Here is a 13,929-nt window from a genome sequence, read left to right as displayed (position 1 = left end):
CATAGGAGCTATTATGATGTCGTAAGAGGCGTGTATAGCGTAAGAGCCTGTGTGCTGCCTGAGTAGGCATTAGCAGTGTACAATGTACCTGCTAAGAATTTTGAAACAATGTTAGTTTCATGAGCAATAGTGTAATCAATCAATAGGGGATTGTTAAGTTTATGTAGCCTGAAAAGGCATGTAAAACATATGTCGCCTAAAGAGGCGCGTATAGCTGGGTTCAGCTTCTTTTTAAAAACTCGAAAACACATTGGTTTCATAAACAAGAGTACCATCGAAAGTTCGTTGAATGAGACTATTTTGATTAAAAGTATAACTAATGCGTGAGTGACTAAATGTTTGTACAAGAAAAATGATACCTATGATAGCGATGATTGTTCATAAATACAGCCATGTGGAAATGAAAGTTTCTTGCAACTATCATGAGACTTGTTTACGTAGTAAATGGGGGTCCCACTTATATGTTTTAGTGCATATTTAAAGAAATTAAGAAAGAAAACTTAATGTCACGTGTCAAGGTGTAATGATAGGCATTTAATGCGTCTGACATGCGCAGTGTAATTTTGAAATTATTGCCTTCGTTTCTTGGGGAGCACATTTCAAAAATCCTGCATCATGATGGCCATTTCTTTAATCGTGCCCTTTTTAAACTAAAATGTAGAGTTTAACAAACACTTACCTACTGTAGAGAAAGAGTTTTCTACTGTAGACTCACTATGTTTGGAGAGAATAGCAACGTCGGAGACGAAATCATCATAGGTAAATTTTTGTTAACTTGTGTACTAGATTCTCGTTTTTTAGAATGGCACATTCGAGTGACCGCGATTTCGAAGGTGAGGAGAGAACCAGAAGTGGCAGGGCCTTCGCCTGTGAGACGAAGGTTTAGAAGGAACCTAGTGTGAACTTCTCATGGTTTGGGTCGGAGGCTCAACGGGCCGATGGTGGTGATGGAGGAGGAAACGATTATGATGGATCAGAGGCTGACGCTTCATCAAGGAATGGTCCTATTGAGGGGCCCCTGCTCGCAAAAAGGTTGAACCCTAAATTAGTTTTGGCAATGAGTGACATGGACTGCCCGATAGGAGAGTACAAGATTCATTCATCCATTGAAATTAGACCTGGGGCCGACACTAAGGGGGTAGACCATAAGGTCCTAGGATGGTCTCCATTTTACATATTGATGTTTAAGATAGGGCTAAGATTCCCAATTCCGGACTTACTTGTAGAGGCTTGTAGGGTATGAAAGATTCCTTCAAGCCAGTGGATGCCAAACAGCTTTAGAATTATGCTGAGTGTACGATGTTTGGCTGAAATGGAAGGTCTAGAACGTGGTATCAATGAATTGGCTACAATATACTACGCCAAAGAGAGTGGGCCTGGTAGGTATTCCCTGGTGCATCGAAGAGACAGAAAAGATCAAATTTTGGACACCATTTCGAATGATCACATCGGTGGTTGGAAGGATAAATACGTCTTCACAAGGGGCGCCCTGGTGTACGGGCTTCACGGAGATATAATCTCTAACTAAAATAAAGCCGATAGTAAGTTTTCCTTTTAATGAATTCACAAGTCGATGTTACTAAATCTTATATATTTTTTCTTTACAGTGTCGCGAAACTCAAAGAGAAAGTGGAAAAAGAGCAAAGAGGTACTTAAACGATTGAACACATTTTACAGTTTGGGCAAGCGAAAGAGGTCTTATAGGAATATCTTGACAAAATACAATTTGAAAAGATCTGTGTTGTGGAGATACACAAGTAAGTCCATTGAAATGTAACGAAATATTTTCATATTCCTTGCATGTGTCTTTTGTGTGATTCTCCTTAATCCAGTTTATCTTACTTTCTTATTCCTTGTAGGTGATGAGATATTTGAAAACGTGCTTGCTGATGTTATCGAGGTGGATGATTTGTATGAGGCCCTGGTGCGGGACGCTGAGCTACTGAAGAGCAGCCAGGAGACCTTTGGAGGGGGTGGATTTACTGCAGCCAAGCGTGCTGCTAAGGCTAAGAAGGTTGAAGAAACCAAAAAGATGAAAACGGTGAAGGATTCCACTGAGCTTAGGACGAAGAAAAAGTAAGATAACGTTGGAAAGGGGAAAGGGAAAACTATCGAAGTTTGCAAGAAGTCCAAACATGACATGACGGCCCCAAAGGTTGGCACTGGGATGGAAGCTTCTAAAAAGCTTATGCATGATGCTATAGCTTCTATGGCCAGGGGTCGTGGAGGCGCTCCTTTTCTATCTGCTCCTTCAGCGTTTGTTGTGATAGTGTTAGATGAGCAGACGGAAGAGGACAAAGGGGATACCATTCCATTGCTCAGACGGATCCCTTGTTTAAGGCGTTGTAGGATGCCAGGGTTATTGTGTCTGAGCCTGAGGAGGTTATCGAGACTAGAGATTGTGGGGATTTTGATCCCAGAGAGGTTGATTTTACTGAGATAGGCATGGACATCGCTGTTCCTCAAGATGACGACATGGCCGATGGTTCAAGGGTTGACACACCGCCACCTACTAACCATGGGGAGGATACTGCCAGAGGAGGCGAGGAGGACGTTCAGCCTGAGATCAGGTTAGACGTATCGGGGAGTGAGATGGAGGAGATTTCCATATAGGTTCCCAAAGTCACTAACCGTGACTTCTTCTCCTGTTTTTCCCCCAGTGGGCATTAGGAAGTTTGTTTTTCTAGAGGATGCTAAGAAGTTGGATGCTATGCCATTGCCTAGCCAATTCAACTATTCGGTGGCCCATTGCTTCACAGTAAGTGTTTTTTCGCATTTAATGTAATTGTCTTTACGAAAGATTTTCTCAATTGTTGTTATTTATGATCACGCATGTATTCCTCGTATCCTTGCAGGCTTAACAGTGAGTGTTGAGGTCTGAAGAGAATGCAATTGAGGACTTGGCCAAAGAAAGGGCTGAAAGAGAGAGGCTCGAAGGCATAGTGAAATCCCCGGAGGATAAGCTTTCCAGTGCTGACGCTCCAGTTGAGGAGTTCAGACTCCAATTGGTTGGTGAAAAGAACAAGGGCTTAGAGACGTCTACTCAGATCGTGAATCTGGAAGGGAAGTTGAAAGAGGCAGATGAGCAGATAGTGCATTCAACTGAAACGTTAAGTGCCCTGGAGAAGAAAATAAGTGATAACGTCTATAAAGCCAATCAGTTCGAGTTGAGGATTACTCAATTGACCAGAGAGGTGAAATATTTTCAAGAATGCTGGGAAAGAGTCACCAAGCAATTGGAAGAGGCTGAGAAGAAAATGAAGATGATGAAATCCCATATGCACAGACAGTCTTCCAAGCTTAGTCATGTCACTAAGGAGAGAGATCTACTCAGGGACTCTTTGGTGGCTCAGACTCTATAAACGGCCTAGAAGGTTCAGATGGCCAAGAAGATGCAGGATAACTACATAATCAAGATAGGGGCTATGGGCGACGTTGGTCAGGCCATGGAACAGTTTAACCTATTGACCCACTACAAAAATAACGAGCACCACAAATGGGACGTGGATTTGTTGCTCAAGAAGGCTGTATTCGTATTGGAACATTATTAGCCTAACAAAAAATGGGTTATTGATGATAAAGAGTTTGAGGGTCTAGAAGAGTTGGCGCCTCCAAAGAGCACCATGATTCCTCAAATTGAGCAGCTACATGTTGATGTCGCTGAGCTGTCGATTCCAAATAGTGGATTCTCACCCGTTGTTGATGCTGGAGGAGGGGAAACTTCTACTGAACAACTAGTCATTGGGATTGAAGCCCCAGCTTCTCAATAAAAAGTCAGGGAAACAAAGTCGTGCAGGAAGATCTTCTTGTAACTACTGAAGCACTGATGGCGAAGACTGTAGAAAGGACTATTGAGCCTTCGACTTAGTTTTGATAATTTAATTTTTACACCAAACAAACTTGACTTTGTTATGAACGAATTTTTGTTTATCTTAGACTTAGTAGTCTATCTTATAAGCGTTTTAGAACTGTTTGAGTCTGAATTATGGACAAATTCCTATAATTTGGATATCGTTCTACATTTTGTTAAACATACCGTTCAGTATGTTATATGGTTCTTGTCCCCCAATTTTAGTTTGGATTCTATGATACGGTTCTAGATTACGAACTTAAAATTTTTGAGTTTCAGATTTTGGTTACTGTTATGGAAGACGTATAATGGATATCATTACCAAACTTGCAAGGATGGCACGTCCATCTCACACGTTGGAAAGAAGATTTAATGCGTATTGCAGGGTTTATCTCATGAAACTGCACTACTGCACCTTGAAAGATGGGATACAGTGCCAAATGGCACTTTGAACATGAAAATAACGCCAAGTGGCTTCTTGGGGACTGGCATGGACTTAAAAGCTTAATAAATCCACAAGATTTTTCTGACTACAATGACATAGGGTTGCACTATATAACTGAGGCTAGTCCCTGTATGAACCACAAAGGTTTCAAGGAAAAATGAAAGATTGTAGTATTGGCACTGATGGTCAAGCTGCATTGTCAGTCTTGGCATACCCTGTGTTGGTGCCTAGTACTGGCAATGGGCTTGACCAACTATGCCTGTATTATGATATAAGAGAGGTTTGATCTCTTTAGAGGTCATTAAGAAATTTCAGAGTTGAAATATTTGGGAGCATCATCATATTAGCGTCGTTGGCCTTGCTTCATTCCCAGTCCTGGCATATCCCATGTTGGTTGCCTACTGCTAGGAATGTGGCAGTTCAACTATTCTTATATGATGCAGAAGGAAAACATTATGTTGGCTCTGTTGGCTTGGCTTCATACCTAGTCCTGGCAAACCCTACGATGGTTGCCGACTGCTGGGTATGGGCTTGGCCAACTATGCTTATATAATGATACAAAGAAAGTGGTCAAACCAAAAGATTTCTTTCCTTTCTTGTAACATGGCAAGTTCTCGTAGTTCCGTGAACTCACCCTCTGACTTTGACGACAATGGAGTGTGTAACCTTCACCTCCCACCGGACTACAGGAACCCGAATCAGTATATCACTGATTTGAAGGAGGAGCTACGCGAAGTATATAAAGATCTTGAAGATCAAAAAGACAAGGTTACAGAGCTTACTAAAGCTCTGTAATCTACTGGGAGTTCGCTGTCCCAACTCCATGAGGTAGTTGAAATGCGAGCCATGGAGCAGGACACCCAGATACTTCAGGACTCCTTCCTAGATCTCTCTGTCTTGATCAAGGAGGTTTTAGAAAAAATAAACGAAAATTTAAATATTTGGTCCTGAGTTGTCTCTTTTTATCTTTGTGATAAATTTTTATTATTAATAAAATTAGAATTTTTCGATATTGCTGTAATGTTCGCCTTTGCATTTATATATTTTTCGTTATCTAAACTCAAAAAATGATAGGGCTTCAATAAAATAATAATGAGCAAAAATAAATAATGAGCAAAAAACGATAAAACTTCAATAAAATAATAAATAAAATTATTAAATAAATTTGTATGATCGGACATTTAGGCGTTTCCACGTTATGTTGCTTCAAGCACTTTACCTGTTAAGCCCTGCATTCAGAGCAACAATAAGGGGTAGTCGATGGGAGTCCCATCGACCCTCCGATGCTCAAGTCAATTCATATATCATTCAAATATAATCATTACTGAATTACATTTGAATATGGAAAAAAGGATAAACTAAAGCATACATAGAGTGTGAAAACATAAAGACGATAGTAAAAGTTTAGGAATGATACAACTTTAAATGGATGGCGTAGTAGGGATGCAGGATGACACCACCACTTTCCCTTCGCAACTTATAGGCGCGTTACGTAAAACTTTGTCAATCAGATACGGTCCTTCCCAGTTTGGACCCAACTTCCAAGCATTCAATTCTCTGGAAATCTCAAAAACCTTATAGAGCACTCTATCCCCTTCTTCAAATGCCCTGGTGCGAATATTCTTATTGAAGTATCTAGCTACTTTGTCATAATACGTCATTGTTCTTGTAAGCGCCCGATCTCTGAGTTCATCAATTGTGTCCAACTGATAATTTAATTCTTGCCAATTCAACTGCTCATTTGCCCATTGGAAACTTACAGATGGGAGGCCAACTTCAACTGGGTTAACTGCTTCTGACCCATAAGCGAGAGAGAAAGGTGTTTGTCCAGTCGAAGTTCAAGTAGTAGTCCTGTAAGACCATAATACTCCTGGCAACTCGTCAGTCCAAGCTCCTTTAGCCTTCTCCAAGCGCTTCTCCAGAGTTTTAATCAATGTTTTATTGGATGCTTCAGCTTGGCTATTGCACTGTGGATGCCTTGGAGTTGCGAAGTCTACTCTTATTCCCCAATTGGCACAGAACTCCTGAAATTTATGACTAGCAAATTGTGGCCCATTGTCAGTCACAATCTCCTTGGGCACCCTAAATCTGCATATAATGTTCTCCTAGACGAACTTCTTCACATCAATGTCTTTAATCAAAGAATAAGCCTCAACTTCTATCCACTTGGTGAAGTAGTCTGTCATAGCCAGGAAATATTGTCACTGCCCTGACGCCTTAGGTAAGGGGCCTACTCTATCCATTCCCCACTTCATGAAAGGCCAGGGTGCAACAATTAGAGTGAGTCTCTCAGGAGGTTGATGAGGGATATGAGCAAATCTCTGGCATTTGTCACACCGCTTCACATACTCAATTGCATCTGATCTCATCGTTGGCCAATAGTACCCAGTTGTTAATGCGTGATGCATTAGGCTTCTGCCCCCTGAATGGTTACCATATTCTCCTTCATGTAACTTTGCGAGTACATATTGAGATTGCTCTAGGTTGATGCAACGTAACAAAGGACCTGAATAAGATTTTTTGTATAGCTATCTGTCATACACCGTGTATCATGCTACTTTGGCTATTAGACGTCTTGATTCGTTCCTGTCTATAGGCAGAACACCTTCGGTAATATACTGGATGAATGGAGTCATCCATGTCGGATCTGAACCGACTGGGAAGACTTCAATATTGCTCTGTTTTTCCAAATCCTCTTTGGTTCTAATCGAAGGCCACCTTAAGTGGACCAAAGGGATAGATTGTCCTTGAGTGGTCTGGATTGACGACCCAAGGTTGGCTAGTGCATTAGCATACGAATTCTTTGCACGTGGAATTTGAGTTATAAAAAATTCTATAAACGCCAACTGTAATTCCTTTACCTACTCCAAATAACAAGTTATTGTAGGGTCTTTAGCTTGGTAAGAGCCTAAGGACTGGTTCACTATCAACTGTGAATATGAATGAACCTTCAAATTTGTCACTCTCAGCTCCATAGCAAGCATTAGACTGATAACCAAGGCTTCATACTCTGCTTCATTATTGGTCGCGGGGAAGTCATATCTGATTGATCTCTGAATGATACTTCCTTATGGAGAAATCAGTACAATTCCCAAGCCACTGCCCCTTACATTACTGGAATCGTCAATATACAAAATCCAAGCTTTGGGTGCTTGCTCTATCATGTAAAGCAGTTCCTTATCTACTTCGAGCTGTTCTGTTGGAGCGAAGTCAATTACAAAATCACCAAAACCTACGACTTTATTGTTGTTCTAGGTTGATATGAAATATCGTACTCGTTGAGCTCCACTGCCCACTTGATCATTCCCCCAGAAAGTTCAGGTTTATGCAGAATACTCCTTAGAGGGAAATTAGTCACAACTACGATTGAATGGCACTGAAAATACGGTCTTAGCTTCCTGGCTGCCACCACTAAAGCCAAAGCTAGCTTCTCAAGCAAGTTGTACCGAGTCTTTGCATCCAATAAGCTTTTGCTCACATAATACACTGGCAGCTATTTTTTCTCTTCTTCTCTGACCAAAACTACACTGACCGCTACTCCTGAAACAGCTAGATAAACGTACAACTGTTCCCCAGTCTTTGGTTTTGATAGTAAATGAGGGGAAGTGAGATAAGCCTTTAACTATTGAAGAGCATCATCGCATCCTTGCGTCTACTCATAATTAATCGACTTCTTTAAAATTGAGAAAAAGTGGCAGCACTTATCTGATGACCTTGAGATGAAACGGCTGAGTGCTACTACCCTCCCATTGAGTCACTGGATATCTTTGATGTAGGTTGGGGAAGGGATATTGAGAATGGACTTGATCTGATCTGGGTTAGACTCTATGCCACTTTGCTTGACCATATAACCCAAGAACTTCCCCGATGCTACCCCAAAGGAACACTTGGTAGGATTCAACTTCGTGTTGTACTTCATTAAAAGGTCGAAGGCTTGCTGGAGATGCTCAAGATGTCAATCCGCTATCAAGGACTTCACCAACATATCATCAATATAAACCTCCATGGTGTCCCCCAAGTATTTAGAGAACATTTTGTTAACCAACCTTTGATAGGTGGCTCCAGCATTCTTCAACTCGAAGGGCATCACCTTATAACAGTAAATCCCCCTCTCTGTAATGAATGTTGTCTTCTTTTGGTCCTCTGGATGTATGAGGATTTGATGGTACTCATAGAAAGCGTCCATAAAGCTCAAAAGCTCATGTCCGACAATCGCGTCTACCATCACGTCTATATGCGGCAGCGGGAATGGATCATTAGGGCAGGCTTTGTTCAGGTCGATGAAGTTGATGCGTACTCTCCACTTCCCATTCTTCTTTTTGACAACGACAACATTTGCTAGCCATTCAGGATATTGCACTTCATTCATAGAACCATTTCCTTCTCTTCTCTTCTGCTTGACTGGAGGATGTTCAAGGTCAACTCTAAGCTGGTGCATCACAACTTCAGGGTCTATTCCCATCATATCTGCATGAGCCCATGCAAAACAATCATAATGGTAGGCCAGGAAGTGAATCATCTTTTCCGTATTTCGATAGATAGCTGCACACCGATTAACACTTTGTGGTCTGAGAAGTCAGGGTGGATTTGTATCTCATGAAGCTTCTCCATCCCCGGCTCATCTAGTTCTAGACTGGGCACTTGGCTCTGTAACTGCTATGAAGATTCTTTCCTTTCCTTCATTGCAGTTCTGTAACAACTTTTGGAAGAATGTTGATTTCCCATGATTTCCTTGACGCCATTCTTTGTGGGATAGCGTAGTACTTGATGGTAAGTGGAGGGAACGACCTTTATAACATGCAACTAGGGGCAACCCAAAATAACATTATAAGTATATGGCGAGTCCAAGATCAAAAACTTGGTCTGCTTATTTATTCCTTCAGCAAAAATAGGCAAAGTGACTTCTCCTAATGAATGGCTTACTTCGCCATTGAAGCTGGCCTATGTTGTTGACTTCCGTAGAATCAGAGTCTCATCCAACCCAATCCTTTTGTAAGTTGCCAGAAACAGGATGTTAGTTGAGCTGCCATTGTCAAGTAAGATCTGCTTCATATTAAAGTTTGTGATTTGAAGCGTGAGCACTAAGGCATCATGATGTGGGTGCAGAAGCTGGGTGGCTTTATCGTCAGTAAAGACAATCACTTGGTCAGTGAAAGTCCCAAGTGTCTCCGCAATCTTGGCGGCGGGGTTTACGGCTTCCTTCTCATGCTTCTTTGCCACAGCATGAGAGACTCCACTGATTTCTAACCCTTCAAAAATCACATTGTAAGTATCTATGGGCTCTGGTGGTGGCGCCTCTTCTCGCAAATGGCCTTGGCATTTTCGGACAACATGTCTCTTAGATGACCCTTTTTTTGTAGGTCATTCACCTCGTACTTAAGACCAAAACAATCTTGTGTAGTATGCCCTGTGTCCTAGTAGAAGTCACACTAATTGTTAGGATCCTTCCACTTGCCAATTTTCTTCTTAGGTGGCCATTTCACGCTATTTCCAATTTTCTTCAAGACTGATACTGCCTCGACTTGGTGTATTCGAAGTGGGTACTCGGAGCAATTTTTGACATAGTCTGATTGTCCTGACTTGTGGGGGCACCAATTATTACTTGATTCACCAGCGCCACATGGTTCTTTCTTTTGGCGTTTGTTATCACACTTTTCTTCTTTGGAGGGATTAGAGTATCTTCTTCATGCATCCTCTTCCCACCGAAAATACACCGTTTAACTCCTCATATCACACTTGGTGAGTTCCTCGTATAACTCCCGATCCAAGAGCAAACAACTCCTAAGTGCTTGGATGGCAATTCTCGGGTCGCAACATCGGATTAACACCTTCTTTGCATTGAACCTGGCTAGAAAATCTAGTAGAGATTCCCCCACCCTATGTGGTAGTCAATACAGGTCATCCGAGCACTTTTGAATCTTTCGACTGCTTGAGAATTGTACCATAAATGTCTCAATTAGCTTCTCAAAAGAAGCAATGCTCCCATTCGACTGGTTGATATACCAGCGTAGGACCGGGCCAGTGAAAGTTGATCCGAAACCTTTACAGTTGCACGTCTCCCGCAGCCCTTTGGGAATAGCAATGGCATTCAATTTTAACTTATAATGAGCCACATGGTCTTCAAGATCATCTGTGCCATTGTATAGTTTCGCGCTCGGAACATTGAACCTATACGGCAGCTCTGATTGGGAAATACTGTCAACAAATGGCGACCCAAAGTAACAGTTGACATTAATCTTACATGAAATAGGAGTGGCATTTGCAAGCTTATCCAACTTTACTCCCATCTCAACAATCTGGCAAGCCCCTTTCGCGTCTACAGCTGATCCCACAGTAGATCCCACAAAAGGAGCGGGAAAGCGTGTTGGTGGTGGAGGTCTGTATCTAGGAGAACTGGTTAGATAGATAGGCGAACCTCTATTGACGTTCTAAGGTATTTCCACCGTCTCATGTCCCTTACTCTTCGAGGTGGAGGCGTTATACTGGCCAGGGGTATTTTTGGGAACGAAATGAGTGTCAAGCGAATAGTTTAAGTGTTTCGAGGTGGTGTTTGGTCAAAAGGTTGGATAGGTGGAATTGGGACCTGAGTCGAGTCTTGGAGTTGGGATGTGTTATGGTTTTTCAACTACAAAACTTCTTCCTGCAGAGTCGCATTATCATTAGCCAATGATTCCAAACGCGCGTTAGTCAGTTCTCTACCTTTGGACATCTTTTCTTTCATTGCCTGTATAAGTTCCATTAATTGTTTCATGGTAGCTTCACCGGTATCTGCCATGGCTATAACTGTCATGAAGTTCTCTGATCAAATGACCGTAAAGGCCCCTATCTGGAATGCCAAATTGTAGGGGCAAATTCTACAATCATTGAATAGTCAACGTTTATCATCGAGGGGCTTGTTTGTACCTTTCAATCCTCCAAACATCACAACAAGAACAACCGTGAAAGCTCTTAGACCGGACCGGGGGGTGCCGATCATAGAGGCTCCAACAATCAAGTTAGTATAGATCGGAGGTGGAAGACCGGCAATGGTTTAAGTGTTTGTCTAAGTATCTTTAGTGAGGGGTCGGAGAGTTTTGGATTCTAGCTTACAATATTCAAATCCCCTCCTCCAAGGTAGGAGAAAAGTATTTATATGAAAGTAAGGACTGGCCTCGGAAGTTGTGTTGCCCACTTGTGTCCTATTGGATGGGACTGCATAGTGTAAGAGTATGAAAGTCAAGTATCTCGGTGGTGTCTGGGTTGGCAAACAAAAAGTGGGATAAGGATGTTAGGACACATGAAGTGGCTGTGACACGTGTCGGTCGGGGTATCGATAGTATTATGGGCAACAATTAATGTATGAATGTTGTATGGTAGAAGATCATACCTGGGGATCTGTACCTGTCATGTCCACGAATGTTAGTGTGAACAGGATGGGATGATGCTCCTTTGGGGAATGATCATACGATAAGTTGGCGCTCGGGTGTGCCAACGCCTTTGCTACGACGGCGCCATCGTGCAGGCGCCAATACAGTAAAGATACTTCTAGACATACTTGCTGTCTAATGGATAGTTACTATGAATACAGTAAAGCAAGTATAAAGGAAGATATTAGCTGTTAGAGTCAGACATAGTGTTAGACATGATTTGTGTGACTGTACTGTCACTAGACAATGCCTCGAAGGTTGCACGTAGGCCTAAGAGTGGGCCTAGATGTATCGGTTAGGCTCGTGGGCTTGGATAGTCTAGCTTGGGTTTGTCGTTATATGGCCCAGTAGGGCCACACGATTTTTGGTAACTATAATCATGACACGGGTTTCCATGAGGATCAAACACCTTATGAATTCTATTTATTTGTATTCTCTGCTTCACACTCTGGTGAAAGAATTTAGAGTTGCGATCCCCCTCTTTAAGCGAAAGTTGCTTAGCACGTTGCCTCCATAACATCTCTTCATCCTCCAGTAATTGATCTATCTGACTCCTTAAATCAGCAATGACAGTTTGGTTAGTCGTAGATTTTGACTCCAATTGCATAGACTTACTTTTTTCAAGATTGAGCATTTTTGGCACTTATATCACGCTCTCGACGAATAACCCATCACTACTGCCCACATTGACAACTGTTCAAGTTATGTACCAGCGACTGCAAGTTGGAGACATTCTATTAGAGATATTGGAGAATCGGCTGTGATTAAGTTGTGATATTATGGTTTCCATATTTACTATGTATGAATATCATTAGTGCTAAATCATAGGGTCAATGATTGATATGATAATTAGAGGTAAATATTAGGTGTATCACTATAATCATGGAGACGTGTATAATTGTAACTATATATGGCTGATGTACTGAGTGTAATAATCAAGTATAAGAAAAATATTCTCTGCTTCATCTTCTCTTCTTCTTCTTCTAACTTTCTTCATAGTATCGAAGCAGGTTACTATTAATCTGTTTCTTTCTTTCTTTGCCTAAATGGCTGAAATCGTTCCTTCTGGTTCAAAAGATTTAGATAGTTCTATTGTCTTTCCATCATCAAATCTTTCTGATGGAAATTCACATCATCAACGTTTGTGTTCGGTTCCATTGAATGATTTCAATTATCTTCCCTAGTCAAGGGCTGTTTTGTTGGCTCTTGGTGGAAGATCAAAACTTGAGTTCATCGACAAGAGTACCACTATCCCTGATGTCAATTATGCTCAATATAAAGCTTGGTCCGCCAATGACAAGATGGTTCAGTCATGGTTGCTTTATTCTATGGAACCACATATTGCCGAAATTTTCAGTTATTCTGAATCTTCTGTGGATTTATGGGATGCTGTTAAGGAGATGTATGGAAATCAGAACAATGCTGCTCGTGTTTTTCAACTCAAGAGAGATATCGCATGTTTACAACAAGGAGGTAATTCATTTGTTCAATTTCTTGGTAGCATGAAGAGTATATGGAACGAGTTAGCTGTTTATCGTCCACATACCATTGACTCTACTATCTTGTTGAAACGTGCGGAAGAAGACAAGATTTTTCAGCTTTTAGCTAATTTGGTTCCTGAGTACGAAGATCTTCGTAGTCGTATACTCATGAACTCTGAATTACCTTATTTTGCAAGTGTGGGTGCAACGATTCAACAGGAAGAGACACGTAAAAAGGTCATGAATGTTAGCACCAAAGTCGATTTATCATAAGCCCGTGCTTTCATGGCTAAGCCAAGACGTGTTGATGAGAAGGGATATAAAGGCAAGAGACATGAACTCAAGTGTAATCATTGCAAAAACATCGGACATACAGCTGATCGTTGTTGGATTCTTCATCCTGAGTTGAAACTGAAGTTTTCTCAAGAAACTAAAGGTGGCTAGAAACGATTTCAGTCACCCGTTTCTCAAGCAAATCATGTCACCTCCTCATTGTCTGCAGATGAGATGTCTCGGTTCACCTCTAATCCAATTAACCTCGTAAATGATTTTTCCTCTTATTTATAGTCTCAGCATGGGACTTCGGATAAAAGTGATGGAGGCTGTTCGACGACTTTACTTAGTTAATTTGCTGGTTATTTGGCTGAGAATAAAACTGCCTCGAATGAAGATATGTCAGGTATTCTTGATGCCTTTTCTCTTGCTCTCAATATTAGTAATGTGCATAATTGTTGGGTAATAGATTCA

The 13,929-nt window shown here is 41.4% G+C and overlaps 1 protein-coding gene across 1 annotated transcript; it reads right to left on the bottom strand.

Annotated features, from left to right (window-relative positions):
* Nucleotides 1–5,091: 5,091 nt before the first annotated feature.
* On the bottom strand, nt 5,092–8,906 carry LOC119980719. The gene is made up of 10 exons (XM_038823514.1): nt 8,846–8,906; nt 8,275–8,762; nt 7,828–7,917; nt 7,532–7,746; nt 7,244–7,337; nt 6,901–7,156; nt 6,501–6,801; nt 6,164–6,383; nt 5,795–6,028; nt 5,092–5,187 (listed from the first exon to the last, which is right to left on the bottom strand). Exons 1-10 carry the CDS (start codon nt 8,904–8,906, stop codon nt 5,092–5,094), a joined length of 2,055 nt encoding a protein of 684 aa, XP_038679442.1.
* Nucleotides 8,907–13,929: the final 5,023 nt, after the last annotated feature.

The sequence above is a fragment of the Tripterygium wilfordii genome, chromosome 16 (assembly GCF_013401445.1).
Source record: "Tripterygium wilfordii isolate XIE 37 chromosome 16, ASM1340144v1, whole genome shotgun sequence".
Classification (NCBI taxonomy): Eukaryota; Viridiplantae; Streptophyta; class Magnoliopsida; order Celastrales; family Celastraceae; genus Tripterygium; species Tripterygium wilfordii.
This window is presented reverse-complemented; position numbering and strand designations above follow the sequence as displayed.